The sequence below is a fragment of the Eretmochelys imbricata genome, chromosome 1 (genome assembly GCF_965152235.1).
Source record: "Eretmochelys imbricata isolate rEreImb1 chromosome 1, rEreImb1.hap1, whole genome shotgun sequence".
In the NCBI taxonomy this organism is placed as follows: Eukaryota; Metazoa; Chordata; order Testudines; family Cheloniidae; genus Eretmochelys; species Eretmochelys imbricata.
The window spans coordinates 297,549,013-297,566,165 of NC_135572.1; the positions used below are offsets into that span (position 1 = coordinate 297,549,013).

A 17,153-nucleotide genomic window follows, 5' to 3' on the forward strand; every position below is an offset into this window, starting at 1 on the left:
AATTATTGGTTCTTCTATCAGAAACTGGATATTTAAAAATGTAGTTGAAAAAGAAATTCAGTGCCCATTAGAAACAACATTTGAACTTGCTATTCACTTGGCTTTCAATTACAAGAACTTTTGATGAGTTTCAAAAATAAGTTATGCTTCTAGTACAATAATGTACTATGTCCAGTGATTTCTACTAATATTTTTAATAGGTACTGAGGCACGTAGACAAAATATGCATTCATGAGCGTGTGTATGGCTGGAGCGCTATACACTAAAATAAATTCAGTTAAATTTTGATTATTTCATATTATGCATTTATTTCAATGTCATCACAATGCATTCTAAAAAGTCTTTTTAAAAATTGAAGACAAGCGGAAAAATCTATGTTAATGCCATAACATTTCTGAGATTTTAGATGCACAAAATGTCAGAACATTCAAAGTTGTATTCCCACAGCAAATGTAATTCTGTACATATATGGTGTTAGTATTTTTACATTAAGGCATAAAAATTAACACTTTGTGGACCTGATCAAGAGCCCACTAAAGCCAACAGGAATCTTTCCACTGACTTCAGTGAGTGCTGGATTACGTCCTAAATGTACAAATTGACTAAATTACAGTTGCTTTGGGATACATTTGAACTTCCTGATTTTTGTGTGTGTATCTAGATGTCTACCACAATGTTAAACAACTTTTACTAAATATAAAAGCCTAATTTAAAGAGCTATACTTAGGGCCCCACCAAATTCACAGCCATGAAAAACGTGTCACGGACCGTGAAATCTGGTCCCCCCGCCATGAAATCTGGTCTTTTGTGTGCTTTTATCCCATACTATACAGATTTCACAGGGGAGACCAGCGTTTCTCAAATTGAGGGTCCTGACCCAAAAGGGAGATGCAGGGGGGTTGCGAGGTTATTTTAGGGGGATCATGGTATTGCCACCCTTACTTCTGCACTGCCTTCAGAGCTGGGGGCCAGAGAGTGGCGGCTGTTGGCTGGGAGCCCAGTTCTGAAGGCAGCACCCCGGCAGCAGCAGCCCAGAAGTAAGGGTGGCAATGCTATACCATGCCACTGTTATTTCTGCGCTGCTGCCTTTTTCAGAGCTGGGTGGCCGGAGAGTGGTGGCTACTGAGGGCCCAGCTCTGCAGGCAGCAGTGCAGAAGTAAGGACAGCAATACTATACCATGCCATCCTTACTTCTGCACTGCTGCTGGAGGCTGCTCTGCATTCAAAGCTAGGCTCCCGGCCAGCAGCCGCAGCTCTCCAGCTGCCCAGCTCTGCAGACAACGTCACCGCCTGCAGCAGTGCAGAAGTAAGGGTAGCAGTACCGCAACCACCACCTACAATAACCTTGCGACCCTCTCCACACACAAATGTTTTTTGGGTGAGGACCCCTACAATTACAATACCTTGAAATTTCAGATTTAAATAGCTGAAATCATGAAATGTACAATTTTTAAAATCCTCTGACCGCGAAATCCATCAAAATGGACTGTGAATTTGGTAGGGCCCTAGATATACTGCATGCCTGTAACCAGACTTCAAACATACACACACACACACAGCTGTTAAACAATAACTGCACATTTCAAAACTGAAATTGCTTTCTCAGGGATAGCTAGTTTGTTTTCTTTCAGACAAAGGTGCCACTTTCCAATAGTATGAATAAAAACAAAAACATCTAAAACAAAGATTCACAGTTCTTTTACACTTAGGGTGAAAAATCCTGAATCTAGTAAAATCAATGGGAGTTTTGCCATTGACTTCATTGTGGCCAGGATTTCACTGTCAGAATTTAGGACCCAATCTTGGGACTACTCACAAAGTTAAAGTTATGTTTGTGCTGAAGCATTTACAGAATTGAGGCCTTGAAAATTTTTCTGGGGAAAAAGGAGAGATTAGAGGAAGAACATGTATTTTAAGTACTATATATCGACTGAGAACTCGTTTGCTAAATTTCATGTAGAGCACATCAACATTTATAAACGCTCAAAGATCTAATTTTACAATAGAACCAGACAAACCCTTAACTATACCACATTAGCATATATGTCACTACAGTAAGTTTTTAAAATAAACCTTTTACATGCACCTCAAAGCTGCTGCAGGCATTTTTGTAAGTGGTCATGCTTATATTTACTTTACCTGAACATTTACTGTACCTGTCACGCTGCGTGTTAATAAAAAAATAAGACTGAATATTAGGCAATTTTCATATATCCTTTCTAAAGGTATGACATGGTTTTAGATATGACATTTTACAGTTTCACTGTACAAGAACCTGCTGAAAGTAGTTTAGTGCCTTTCGACAATGATCAAAAATTAAATACAAAAATATTCTGTTTAGTCAGAGAAAAAAACTAACACTCAGAAAGCAACATTTCTCTTCTTCCCCACAGCTCCTATTTTGAAACCCTTGCATAAATGACAGATGTTGATATTCAAGCTTCCTAAGAATATCTATAGTTCTGAATCCACTTCGTAAAGAAATGGCATACTAGTAATACTGCTCTGGAATGAAAAACATACATACAACACACAGTTACTAATGAAGAGAAAATAATGGCACTTACTATCTCCCCCCAGCCATACAAAAGTTTACAATTAAACACAGCAAGCAGAATCAACATGTTTCCCCTATGCTAAAGTTGAAAAGGCATTACAGAGCGTACTTTATGAGAGAGAGAACTTCTTCAATGCATACATCTTGGAATATTATAGCATATCTTATCAATTATTTGGACCAATTCTTTTTAACTGATTCACATGCAACTCGTATTGACTTCAATGGGAACTAGGTACATGAATCTAATAGCATCAACTAGATTCTTGATTTTAGAACTTGTTTAGAAGTCTCATGCTAGGAAATTCAAGGGTTTAATCGAAATACTGCCATATTAATTAAATAAACTACTCACAACTAATGCACACATACACAAAACAGTACTTACGGCGTTTCTGGGAAACAGCCTGCAAACAGGCTGTGACAATATCACAGTTCTTCTGCACTTTATGTAAAAGCCTATCTTTCTGCTTCAGATGACGAAGCAGCTTTGCTGACTGAACACAAATTCTGTAATTCAGTTCTCGTACTATAGTTGCCAGTTCATCAGCATCTGTCAATAAGCAGAACACAAAATTATTACAGTCCAGCCTGAAACACATATGACTTGAGTTGACTGAGTCATATATGGTAACTGCTATAGCAGCCACTCCAAGGACCCATTGCTGCAGATATTTACATATGTAGCTTTTCTAATGATAGTAGCTTTATTGGATGGGACTATTCTAATGTATAAGTGCTTTCAGGAGCAGGGCCAAAGTCAATAATTAACTTGCACACACTGTATAAGGGCAGAATTTTAATTTTTCTGACTTATAAATTTGTGCTTATTGTGACAGATGTAGCCAAAAATACCTACTAGTTATGCTGTTACATGTATGCCTTAAAATACGGTTCTCTCTGAAAACAGTGTATGGAAAACTGGAATGTTCTTATTCATAGATCTGATCCCTGTATGTATTCAGAACCACGTTCATGGACTTAGGAGTAATAATTTATTTTTTTACTCTGGTTACCATGTAGAATCAACAGAGGGAGTGAGATTGATTTTATTCTTTCTTGTGTATCAGAGCCATTCACTAAGTTACAGTTACACTCATGCAAACACTGACAAGTTTTGGTTCATTAAATATATTCTAGACTGAACTAATAGTATGCTGAAATTGCAAGTTTCCACTAGAGACTGAGATTACCATCCATGAAATCAGATGGAGCAATACCACCTTAACAGGCCAGATACAGAAGCAAAAAGCTTTTTGCACAGATTTGAAGAAATTGGCAGGTTTCACTTCCTGGTTTTTTCCATGTCAACAACAAGACTGATTTAACATCAGGAGACAAGAGGCCTATGTATAGTCCTCCTTTCCTTAATATCTAGTGTCACGGTTGCTTACTTTTCATGAGCATTCTTGGATAGGTTCATTTTGCTATTGTCTGAGTTCAAGTTTTCCAAAGTGTAAGACAAATGCTGTAACAGCTTTGTTTACTTTTTACATTTAAAATTTCCCCCACCCGACTCAATTTATTTCCAAATAAGCTAACATGTCAAAAACTTCGTCAGAAATAAAAAAGTGACCCAAATATTGACTACCTTTAATAATGTGGAATTTGTAATGCATGACCAAGTTTACAGAGTTATTATGCTTCGCTAGTTTAAAACTATAGAAATTGTGCATAAGGTCACACAGAGCTAAATAAATTCACAAAACCGGTTTCCTGAAGGCGCCCTCTATCTGGCAACGTTAAGGTCAACAAATCTTTCAGGAACAAGTGACAGCTGGTCACTATTTGAGATTTATGTAATTTCAAAAAGAAAAAAACCTGGAACCCATGTTTTGTGAGACAGATTCCAGAAAAATATGAACACGTTTAACTGAAAATAACGGCCCAACACACTCATGCTGCACCTGACATTATCATCATTCAAGCACTGAATATTTTGATAAAATCCTGATTATCCCACCCTCCTTTCCCAGGAGTTACGCAGGTGGAGGAAGGGGCAGTTTCTCAGAGAGGAGAAGCAGCTGTGTAGATGGGAAGGAAAACCATTCTGGTTTGTTTTGTTTGTTTGTTTTGGCAAGGGCGGGGGGAGGCTGCAGAGGTAATTTTTGTGCAGATGGAGGAAAAGGTAACACTTGCACAGGCAGAGAAGGTGAAGAGGTGGGTGGAGAAATAAGTCCAGGATAATAGAGAGGAGGAGATGGGAGTGGAGGGAAAGGAGGCAGGATCAAAGAAGGTGTCATCCATAAGCAAATGTGAAGGATTTGAGTGATATAATCACTGTGCCTCTGTACAAGGAAGAGTTTGATGCAGATCAGGGAAGGGGTTGTGCAGTGGGCAGGGAAGAGGCTGGGGGCAATGGACAGAATAGGTTACTCCCTCTGAAGTTGTGGATAATTTTGGAGCAATGTAACCCGCATGTTGGTGGCTGGCCAGGGATGAGTGTAGGGTGCAGATCAGGACACTCCCAATGCTAGTGGAGCGGCTACACAGGGATAGACTCATAGACTTTAAGGTCAGAAGGAACGATCATAATCATCTAGTCTGACCTCCTGCACACTGAAGGCCACAGAACCTCATCCGCCCACTCCTGTAATAGACCCCTAACCTCTAGCTGAGTTACTGATGTTCTCAAATCATGATTTAAAGACTTCAAGTTATAGAGCATCCACCATTTACACTACTTTAAACCCGCAAGTGACCGGTGACCCATGCCCCATGCTGCAGAGGAAAGTGAAAAACCTCCAGGGTCTCTGCCAATTTGACCCAAGGGTTCAGGTTGGGGTGCAGGGTAGGATACTCTTTGTGCCAATGGAGTGGTGGGGCAGGATGTTCCCCATTCCAGTGGGGCAGGAATTCAGATTCGAAGGCCAAAAGGGACCATTGTGATCTTCTACTCTGACCTCCTGTATCACACAGGCCATAGAACTGCTCCCTAACTATCCTAGAGCATAGTTTTCATAAAAAATATCCAATCTTGATTTAAAAATGGTCCGGGATGGAGAATCCACCATAACCCTAAGGAAATTGTACCAATAGTTAATTATCCTCACTGTTAAAAATTTGCACGTTATTTAAAATTCTGAATTTGTCTAGCTTCAACTTCCAGCCATTGGATCATGCTAGATTGAAGAGCTCATTATTAAATATTTGTTCCCCATATAAGTACTTCGAGATTGCAACCAAGTCACTCCTCAAGCTAAATATATTGAGCTCATTGAGTCTATCACTGTAAGGCAGGTTTTCTAATCCTTTAATCATTCTCGTAGCTCTTCTCTGAACCCTCTCCAATTTATCACATCTTTCTTGAACTGTGGACACCAGACCACACAGTATTCCAACAGCAGTCATACCAGGACCAAATACAGAGATGAAAAAACCTCTCTACTTCTAATCAAGATTCTCCTGTATATCTCTGAGGATCACATTAGCTATTTTGCCCACAGTGTAACACTAGGAGCTCATCTTCAACCTATTGTCCACCGAAACCCCCAAATCTTTTTTCAGAGACACCGATTCCCAGGATAAAATCCCCAATCCTGTAAATATAGCCTACATTCTTTGTTTCTATATGCAATACATTTACATTCAGCTCCATTAAATCGCATAGTGTTTGCTTGCACCTAGTTTACCAAGTGATTCAGATCATTCTAAATCAGTGACCTCTCCTCTTCATTATTTACCACTCTCCCAATTTTCAAGTCTTTTGCAAAATTTATCAGCGATGATTTTATGTTTTCTTCCAGGTCACTGATAAAAAATGTTAAATTATGCAGAGCGAAGAACCAATCCCTGTGGGACCTCACTACATACATACCGACTTGATGACTATTTCCTGTTTACAATCACATTTTAAGATGTATTAATTAGCCACTTTTTATGTGTACCATAATTTTATATCATCCTAGGTTTTTTAATCAAAATGTCATGTGCTACCAAGTCAAATGACTTGCAGAAGTCTACGTATATTACATCAACAGTACTTGCAAAGTTCATCAATCAAACTTGCAATGTCACCAAAAGAAATACCCAGTTAGTCTGACAGAATCAATTTTTCATAAACCCATGTTGGACTTTCATTAATTACTTTACTCCCCTTTAATTCTTTATTAATCGAGACCTGTATAAGTCGCTCCATTATCTTGCCGAGAATCAACATCAAGCTGACAGGTCTAAAATTACCTGGATCTTCTTGTTTACCCTTTTTAAAATATGGCACAAAATTAGCTTTCTTCCAGTCTCGTAGAACTTCCCCAAAATTCAAAGTCTTATTGAAAATCAGCATTAATGGTCCAGCAAGCTCCTCAGTCAGCTCTTTTTAAAGTCTTGGATGCAAAATAACTGGACCTGCTGATTTAAAAATGTCTAACTTTAGTAGCTTTTGTTTAACATGCTCCAGAGATACTAGTGGAACGGAAAGAGTGTTATAGAATCATAGAATCATAGAATATCAGGGTTGGAAGGGACCCCTGAAGGTCATCTAGTCCAACCCCCTGCTCGAAGCAGGACCAATTCCCAGTTAAATCATCCCAGCCAGGGCTTTGTTAAGCCTGACCTTAAAAACTTCCAAGGAAGGAGATTCCACCACCTCCCTAGGCAACGCATTCCAGTGTTTCACCACCCTCTTAGTGAAAAAGTTTTTCCTAATATCCAATCTAAACCTCCCCCACTGCAACTTGAGGCCATTACTCCTCGTTCTGTCATCTGCTACCATTGAGAACAGTCTAGAGCCATCCTCTTTGGAACCCCCTTTCAGGTAGTTGAAAGCAGCTATCAAATCCCCCCTCATTCTTCTCTTCTGCAGGCTAAACAATCCCAGCTCCCTCAGCCTCTCCTCATAAGTCATGTGTTCTAAACCCCTAATCATTTTTGTTGCCCTTCGCTGGACTCTCTCCAATTTATCCACATCCTTCTTGTAGTGTGGGGCCCAAAACTGGACACAGTACTCCAGATGAGGCCTCACCAATGTCGAATAGAGGGGGACGATCACGTCCCTCGATCTGCTCGCTATGCCCCTACTTATACATCCCAAAATGCCATTGGCCTTCTTGGCAACAAGGGCACACTGCTGACTCATATCCAGCTTCTCGTCCACTGTCACCCCTAGGTCCTTTTCCGCAGAACTGCTGCCTAGCCATTCGGTCCCTAGTCTGTAGCGGTGCATTGGATTCTTCCGTCCTAAGTGCAGGACCCTGCACTTATCCTTATTGAACCTCATCAGATTTCTTTTGGCCCAATCCTCCAATTTGTCTAGGTCCTTCTGTATCCTATCCCTCCCCTCCAGCGTATCTACCACTCCTCCCAGTTTAGTATCGTCCGCAAATTTGCTGAGAGTGCAATCCACACCATCCTCCAGATCATTTATGAAGATATTGAACAAAACCGGCCCCAGGACCGACCCCTGGGGCACCCCACTTGACACCGGCTGCCAACTAGACATGGAGCCATTGATCACTACCCGTTGAGCCCGACAATCTAGCCAGCTTTCTACCCACCCTATAGTGCATTCATCCAGCCCATACTTCCTTAACTTGCTGACAAGAATACTGTGGGAGACCGTGTCAAAAGCTTTGCTAAAGTCAAGAAACAATACATCCACTGCTTTCCCTTCATCCACAGAACCAGTAATCTCATGATAAAAGGCGATTAGATTAGTCAGGCATGACCTTCCCTTGGTGAATCCATGCTGGCTGTTCCTGATCACTTTCCTCTCATGCAAGTACTTCAAGATTGATTCTTTGAGGACCTGCTCCATGATTTTTCCAGGGACTGAGGTGAGGCTGACTGGCCTGTAGTTCCCAGGATCCTCCTTCTTCCCTTTTTTAAAGAGTTATCACTATATGATGAGACTATATCATCTGTGTTTTCTCCAAATACAGAACAGAAATATTTACTGAACACTTCTGCCTTTTCTGCATTATTATTGATAATTCCACCATTTTCATCTAGTAATGGACCAATACCAGTGTCAGGGTTCTTTTTGTTCCTAACACATTTAAAAAACTCCTTATTGTCCTTAACTCAGCTGGCCATATATTTCTCCTTGTGTCCCTTTGCTTCCCTTATCAATTTTCTACAATTCCTAAGTTCTGATTCATATCCATTATCATGAATTTCCCCTATCTTCCATTTGTTACATTTAAAAAAAATGTATAGCTACTTTCACTTCCCCTCTAAACCAGATTTTTTTTTTTAAACCAGCACAGCTTCTTCTTCAATTGTGAGAGTGTGTTTTTTGGAGCATATAGTAAGATGTTCTTAAAAGATTCCCAATTATAGTTCACATTTTTCTGATTAAATCCACTCTCCCAGCTGATTGGGCTCACGGTTGTTTTCAGCTTTACGAAACTGCTGCTTTAATAGGGTCATGTATACATGTTGCGGGCCTGGACTTTATTCTGTTTGCAGGAATGAGTTTGACATGCAGGTGGCAATGGGAGCGCCGGGCAGGAATGAGGCTGACATGGGGAGAAGGATACTCAGTGCTGATGGGGTAACCGGGCAAGGATGAGATGGGGGTGTGGTGCAGGATACCCCCAGTGATGGTGGGGTGGAAAAGGCAACATGAGGTGGGGGTCAGGGCAGGGTACTGCCCGTGCCAACAGGGTGGCTGGGTAGGAATAAGGTAGGGGTGAAGGACAGGATGTTCTGGTGGCTGGGCAGGGCTGAGGTTGGGCTGCAGGGCAGGAGACTCCTACTGCTGTGGGGTGGCCACAGTACCGGGTTTACAATGGTGCCAGTGGTGCCAGACCCACACTTGGAAGGGGCCCATAACAACAACTTGGAGGCCCACAAATGGTTAATCCAGCCAAGCCACTGGCAAGCAACGTGCTGCAAGGTGCGTGGGGAGTTGTAGTTCGCGTGCCGCTGCCTTCCACTGGGGCCCTTGGATCTGCGTCACCAGCTACACTAGTAGTCCCATAATGCCCCGCACCATGCTGTGAGCTGCTGCCCTAGTTGAAGTGAGTGGCAGCAGAGTGGACCAAAAAAAAAGGAAACGGTGCAGGGAGAGGGTTCCCAGTGCTAAGGCGCTGAACCCGCCATGTCTCCCTCCCTATGGGGCACAAGGTAGAGACTCCTGGCTCGGCCCTTCCACCCCCGGGTCTCCCCCACTCTCCTGGGGTGGCAGCAGTGCTGTGACTCCCAGTGTGCGGCCCCCTGGCAACCCAGATACCCAGCCATGGGCTCCTGGGCACCATCTTGACCCTGCAGCTTCATGCCTGGGGTGTGTGTATGTCTTCGGACACCATGCAGGGTGGCGTGGGGGAGGCTGGTTGTCAGTGGCCCTCAGGACCGGGATGGCGGGGGGGGGCAGTGACAGCAGGGCTGGCCGCCGCCCCCCTGCCAGTGGGAATGCCCAGAAACTTCTCCCCCACAATCTTCCTCCCCACACTCCACCCCAGTAACTTTACTGTTTCACTTAAAGTCATGTGAGATGGTGAGGCAAAGGGAGAAATAGGCTAAAGAAAATAAGAGTTTTTTTAAAGTTTTTTAAAACATTATTGTACCAAAGTAGAAAATCCAGCTTTAAAAAAAATGTATTTAAGAAACATAACTTTGGGTGGAGGGAGGTGGTGGTGCAGAGATGCAGGTGCAACTCCACTGACTGCTACATCCAGGATTAATATGGCTCATAAATGTGAAAATTAAACACTTGTATTCAGGTCCCCAAGCAGGCCCCAAGTCTTTAAACACAAAAGGCAAAACTAACAAACAACCCCCTCCCAGACAAGTAAACCAAATTCAGGAATATTCTGGGTATATTGATGCTAGCCCAGTTTGTTCTCTATGAACTGAGTGGAGGTCTCAGTCAAGCATGGCTCAGATATCTTATTTTGTTTTTAAATAAATGTTTTCATCCCCATCCCAGCAGTACCATATTTACTGTGCCACCAACGGTTCCATCGCGCTGGGCCCACACTCGGAAGGGGCCCATGACAACTACATGGGGGCCCACAAATATGTTTGGTGCCGGGCCCAAAAAAAGGTTAATCCAGCCCTAGGTGGCCGACCAACATGAGGTGGAGCCACGGAGCAGGGTACTCCCAGTATGGCGGGGTGGCCGGGCAGAGCGGAAATGGGGGCAAAGGGCAGGAAACACCCAGTGCCTTGGGGTACCCGCGCAGGGCAGAGATAGGGACAGGAGGCGGGAGACTCATGGCGCCTTGGGGTGGCCAGGCAGGGCGGAGATGGGAGCCAGGGCAGGGTACGGTCAGTGCAGGTGAGGTGGCTAGGTAGGGATAAGGTTGGGGTGAGGGCCAGGATGCTCCCAGTGCTGGTGGGTGGCTGGGCAAGGCGGAGGTGGGCCTGCAGGGCAGGAGACTCGCGGTGGCCAGGCAGGGCGGAAAGCGGGCGCGGGGGCGGGAGACTCCTGGTGCCAGCGGGGTGGCTGGGCAGGGCGGAGGTGGGGGCGGGCGGTCCGTCCGGTGCCTTTACCTTTCTGGCCCAGATACTCGATCTGGTGCCGCTGGCTCGGCCGCTGCTGCAGCTCCTGGAGGAAGCGGGACTCGGCGCTGCTGCCTCTGCCCCCGGGGAAGACATCGGAGCCCGCGGACGCCTCGGTGGAGCTGTCCACGCTGTCCCGGTGCCGGGCGCGGCCCCCGCAGCTATACAGCTCCGTCAGGAGGCCGCTCACCAGGGACGAGGTGCTGCGGTACCTGCCCGCAGGATCCTCCTCTTCCTCCTCCTCCTCCTCCTCCTCGGCCAGGCTGTCCGCGCTGCTGCCGCCCCTGCCCCTAGCGCCCTGGCGCTGCCGGCCGGGGCTCCCCGCGCCTGCCGCGGGTTCCCAGGAGCTCCCGCCCTCCAGGTCTATCTCCAGCAGCTCCATCCCCCGGGGCCGCCGCCCGCCCCAGCTGCCGCCTCGCCATGCAGGGCGGCTCGCAGCTCCCGCCCCTGCCTGCGGCCGTCGGGCCGAGTTCCGGGTTGAGCCAATTCTACACCGGGCAGCGGGGGGAGACTCTGTACCTGACATGAACTTGTCTCCGGCCTGACGCAACACCCCCCGCTGAGTGGTACAGGCCACCCTGGTACAGGGTTGGGGCATTGCACCTGCTGCGAGGGACGTCGTCCTGGGACACTGCACCTGTTGCAGAGGTGTGGGGACCCGGACCCCCCGCCCCAAGAACACTGCAACTGCTGCGGGTGGGGGGGACTTTCGCACAGCCACAAGCCCATCACCTGTCAGAAAAACATGCAGACTAAATTATGGATATTTGAGTTTGATTAAATGTTATTTATATAAACCCGGTGAGAGTAGGTTTGTACCTATGTATCTAGCTGTGTGGGATGGGGTGGGGGCCCTGTTATGAATTTGCTCGGGGCCCAGTGAAATGTTATTTGGGTCTGCTGTGGAAACTCATCATGAAGCACCAGGAGAAAAACCACACTAACTTTCAGTACTGGCTGAGCAGCTAAAGTCTCCCAGGAATGAATGACCTGGTTGGAGAGAAAATGCAGAGTGAGTAAAAAGAAAAGGAGTACTTGTGGCACCTTAGAGACTAACCAATTTATTTGAGCATAAGCTTTCGTGAGCTACAGCATCCGATGAAGTGAGCTGTAGCTCACGAAAGCTTATGCTCAAATAAATTGGTTAGTCTCTAAGGTGCCACAAGTACTCCTTTTCTTTTTAGGAAGATAGACTAACACGGCCGCTACTCTGAAACCTGTCAGAGTGAGTAAGTAGTGTTAGAGAGTACACTGATTTCTTTATTCTAATACAGTTCTTTGCTAATATTAGAAGGAATCAATTGTTTCTGTGATCTTTTCGCCATTGACACTACATGACAACCCAGCACCTGATTACCTTTCTTTTTTGAACAGCCTGCCAGGTGTATACGTTTGTGCTACTGTACCTAAGCCAGATATGAGAGGAAAAGCAAGCCATGTCCACTACTCTCTCTTTCCCTTACTCATCAGTAGCCAGCTGCACAGATGGCATTGGCCTTTTGAACATAATAACAATAAGTAATATTTAGTTTTGTTATAATAGAAATTGTGATTCTCTTCACTAGCTCTGCTACACCGGACTTCAGTGTAGTACTAACAACGTCACTTTCAAAATTCTCTGTGTAGTGTATTTCTTGGCTAGACTCCTGTAAAATTTTCTCAGTTCAGAAGCTGCAGACTCACAAGACTGCACCTGAATTTCATCCAGTCCTCAACTCTGCCGAGTCATTCATCAAAGGTTATTGTTTTTCACAGTTACCATGGCAATTTTATTTTCAAAAGAAAACAAAAGTTGCTGAAGACGACCTGTTCTGCTGTACAGTTGTCCCCAGGGGGGAGCCACTGTAATAGCAACCTATCCCAAGCCTAATACAGTAATAGAAAACAATGCAAGAAACTGTCTTTTATGACCAGAGATCATCCACAGCGCATTTGCCTCAGCTGTTCACAACAGCATCCACTCCATACAGTATTTTTCCAAATGGTTTTTATGTTCTGTTTAATGTATTAATTACAACATACTGTGCAGCAACCCAAAATGTCCTAAGCTGTCTGTCACAGACATCATCTGTGAGCTCTGTATCTATTCATATCAAATGATTAATGAAGGTCTCTCTATTAAGTCTCCCACCTTTGTTATATCTTCACTGTAATGTGCATTGCTGAATCTCTCATGTACTTCTTTCTTCAGTGTTATCAGTTATCTCAAAGGCAGACCAGAGAAGGGAAAATTTAATGACATAAAGTATACCAATATATTTAGACTACTATAGTTATGGTTAAGTTTAAGATTTTGTCAGGGTTATTTTTAGTAAAAGTCACAGACAGGTCAGGGGAAATAAACAAAAATTCATGGAAACTGGTGACCTTTGACTTTTACTAAAAAAACCCTGACAAAATGGGGAGGGAGGTCAAGCAACCACTGCTGCTGTGGCTCCGGGGTTCGCCAGGCACCCATAGTGGTTTGGAGATCCAGGGTCCTCCCACTCCCACAGTGGCTGAGAGCACCAGGATCTCCCCACTGCCTATAGTGGCTCAGAGCTCCGGGGTCCCCTCACCGCCCACAGCAACTGGGAGCTGCAGGGGCCTCTCGCTGTGGCTCGGACCTCTAGAGCCAGAGGTTGGGAGTTGGGAGTGGCCCTACCACCTACGGCGGCTGAGAGCTCCAGGGTCCCCACTGTCTGACAGCTCCAGCCCCACTGCCCCGGGGCTGAAGTGGAAAATGTAATGCAGGTCTCTGCAATTTAGATTCTGTGACTTCCATGACCTCCATGACATAATCGTAGCCTTAGTTATGTTTATTCTGAAATAAGAGTGTCTACAAGAAGAATTATACTCGTATATCTATAATGGTATAAATATCCTGGTATACCAGGATACCAGTATAATTATGCTGTTAGATTTCTGCATGTAGACATGCCCTTCGTCTTTGAACCTGTGCCAGCTCCCATTGAAGTCAATTGGATTTTTGCCAATGACTTCCTTCGATGGGTTATTTGTAGTGCTATTGTAGCAGTCTTGGTCCCAAGATATTAGAGAGACAAGATGGGGGAGTAATATTATTGGACCAACTTCAAGTTGGTGAAAGAGACAAGCTTTAGAGCTACACAAAGCTTGTCTCTTTCACCAACAGCAGTTGGTCCAATAAAAGATATTACCTCATGCACCTTATCTCTTCCTCTAGTTGGGGCAGTATTAGGAGCTATTTTCATCCACTTTTCCAGCTTCACTTTGAAAAAACACTATCACTAGATATCATTAACAGCCCTTTCAACTCATTTGCATTTAGTGGACTCCCAAATAGAAAATGTCATCCTCCCACTCAAACAATATCTATGATCATAAGACCTAATTTTATCTGCGGGAATCTCACATGGCATCCTATTTAGAATTCCTCAGGGAGGATAAGCAATTGTTGACATATCATAACCCTCTGGATCATCTTTGAAAGGAGGGTTGTTAGCATTACCTATTACCAAAAGGAATTTTGCAGCAGCATGTACTCCTTAAAATAAAAAAAGAGCTACCAAGACAAAACACTACATTGTGTATCACATGTGACAGATGTTAGTTATATTGCTTAATGCATTAGTGGAAAGTGTTCAGGTACTTCTGTGATGAGAGCAAAATAAAAACCAGAGTAGAACAGAATAACAAGCACAAACCTTGTAAATATCATGATGTTAGAAGCTCATTTAGTGGAGCTGTGTTTTTTTTAAAGGACACCTTTTGGTAATATAACAAACAAAATTAAAAACAACAAAAACAAATAAGACCAAAACCAAGAAACAAAAATCAATTAACCAAAGCAAATAGTAAAAATAATAATCCTACCACAAACAGATTTTTTTTTACCCTCAAAAGAGAAAAGCCAGAGGTTCCATGATGTCCATTAAGGACTTTGCTATTGTTATTGTTTTTAAGTGGAAGGTTCCAGATACTGCAGTGATGGGCAGCAGTATAAAACCCTGAGCCAGGCACTCAGGCAGGAAGATTTTAAAGAGGAGGTGAACACCCACAGCTGCTATTCACTTTAATTGGAACTGTGGGAGCTCAGCACATCTGACAATGAGCCCCAAGGTGAGTACCTGGGGCCAGGGGGAGAAATCCCAGCACCCCAAGCAGGCATGTGGTCATGGTGCCTTGTGAAAAAGACCCACAGGCTCAGCACAGGCCAGTTGCTAGCTTTACCCAGCACGCACCAGTGGCTGTATGGCCTGAAGTGTGGAGTGCCAACAATGCCAAACATAGTGCTGCTGTGGGCAGTCACTGGCCCTGTGCACAGGCTGGAGCTCCGTCCTCAGCTGGCTGCCTCCCAGCAGGGTGACACCAAATGTGGGGGCTTGACAGTCCTGCCTAACAGAGTCCCAAGCCCCAGGAGCAGCGCCAGGTCCCAGTAGGATGACCAGATAGCAAGTGTGAAAAATCAAGACAGGGATGGGGGTAACAGGCAGATACATAAGACAAAGCCCCAAATATTGGGACTGTCCCTATAAAATCAAGACATCTGGACACCGTAGGTCCGAGAGAGCACGTCAGGAAACCCAGGCCACACGCTGCGCCTGGATGTCACCTATGACGGGGGCAGTGAGGTGTGGGTGGGTGGGTGTGTGGGAGGGAGGCAGGTGGGTGTGTAGTCCGGGGCTGTGAGTGAGGCACCGTAGGCCAGTTTGAGAGGGAGAGTGTGAGGTGGGAGAGGGCATGGCAGGTTGAGGGGCCGGGAGTGAGGCGGGGGTGCGGCTGGCTGAGGGGGTGTAGGAGTGGCGCAGTCCGGTAGGAGTGAGGCGGGGGCGGGGCTGGCTGCGGGAACGTAGGAGCGAGGCGGGGGCGAGGCAGGTTGAGGGAGGCGAAGTGGTCCAGCCTGGGGAGTGGGCGTGGACGGTCTGAGGGGGCGGGGCCGAGGCTGAGGACGGGGGAGGCCAAGGCCGCGGCTGAAGCCGGGGGGTCACGTGACAGCGCCTGCTGCGCTCCCTGGTCATATGCCGGGGGCGGGGCGCCGCCCGAGTCGGTTTCTGTCTCCGCTCGTCTGCGATAGCGCCGGCTCGGAGGTCACGGCGCCGCGCTCGGGTCCTGCACGATGTCTCCCGCGGTGCGGGCGCTGGTGCTGGCTGCGCTGCTGGCGCTGAGCCGCGACTGGGGCTGCGCGCAGGCGGCCGGGACCAGCGGGGCGCGGAAGCCCAGCGTGGTGCTGATCCTCGCCGATGACCAGGATGTCTGCCTCGGCGGCATGGTAACCTGCTCTCCCTACCGCCCGCGACGTGGTGCGCCCTGGGGGCCCGGCGCCACTGCTGGGCCTGGGGGGGAGGCGCTGTGTCCCCGTGGGGGGCTCTGCTCCCTGCCCAGGGGTGGTCCTGCCGTGCCGCCCGCCTCTGGCGCAGGCAGCCCCGCGCTCGGGCCCGCTGGGCGCGGCAGCGTTTGCTCCTGGCCTGACCCGGCTGGGGGTGAGGGGCGGGGGCTCGGTGGGGCAGACGCCCCCCTTGCAGTTGCCTAGCTGGAGGGCAGGGAGGGTCTCTGCTGCACCCAGGGCCGCTCATCGCCGCCTTGGCAGCGGGCCCCCTGCATCTTGGGAGCGGGAAAAGCGCTTTGAGCTCAGGCCATTTTGCGGGGGGGTATCTGGCTGCATAACAGGTGTTCTGAGGCTGTCGTGCAACTCCCCTCCGGTGTGTGTCTGGGCTGGGGGCGAGATGTCGCCTCTCACGCAAGGAAAACGTGTGCGCTGGCTGACCGGGGGCTTGTCGTTAGTGCAGCTTCCCTGACAGAACGGGTGGTGTTTGGCTTGTGCGCTGCTTTATTAGCTAAGCTGAGTGTCAGCCCTCCTCTAGAAAGTCCAGAGAGTCCGCTAGGGTGGTGTGTAAATGGAAACGTCTGCCGGTGCCTTTCTGTGACCCTGCTTCATTGCGTTATTGCAAGCGTGACTTAGTTAGGTATGGTTCACTCAGCTGTAACATAGGGGTTTAATTTATAGGGCAAATATTGAGACACTGTTATCAGAAAGGCAACATACTGCATTTTGGGGAGCAAGTCCTCCACGGTTCGCAAGAACATGAGGTAAAAAGAATACATAATATGCCTTCTGGCAAGAAGTACATTCAGAACTTCACACTTAGTTATCTATATTAAAGAGAGAGAGAATGAGAAAATTCTTGCTCAC

At 46.3% G+C, this 17,153-nt stretch overlaps 2 protein-coding genes across 2 annotated transcripts in view; one reads left to right on the plus strand and one right to left on the minus strand.

Moving 5' to 3' along the window:
* The window catches only part of TBC1D30 (TBC1 domain family member 30), an 86,261-nt gene extending 74,877 nt beyond the window's left edge, over positions 1-11,384 (minus strand). The window contains exons 1-2 of the mRNA XM_077807753.1: positions 10,994-11,384; positions 2,946-3,110 (exon numbers count right to left, since the gene is read on the minus strand). Coding sequence (XP_077663879.1) covers positions 2,946-3,110; positions 10,994-11,384 — 556 coding nt within the window. The remainder of the gene's footprint in view (positions 1-2,945; positions 3,111-10,993) is intronic.
* A 4,628-nt stretch (positions 11,385-16,012) lies between these two features.
* GNS (glucosamine (N-acetyl)-6-sulfatase) overlaps positions 16,013-17,153 on the plus strand; it is a 30,485-nt gene continuing 29,344 nt past the window's right edge. Inside the window, exon 1 of the mRNA XM_077833409.1 lies at positions 16,013-16,232. Coding sequence (XP_077689535.1) covers positions 16,080-16,232 — 153 coding nt within the window. The 5' untranslated portion in view covers positions 16,013-16,079. The remainder of the gene's footprint in view (positions 16,233-17,153) is intronic.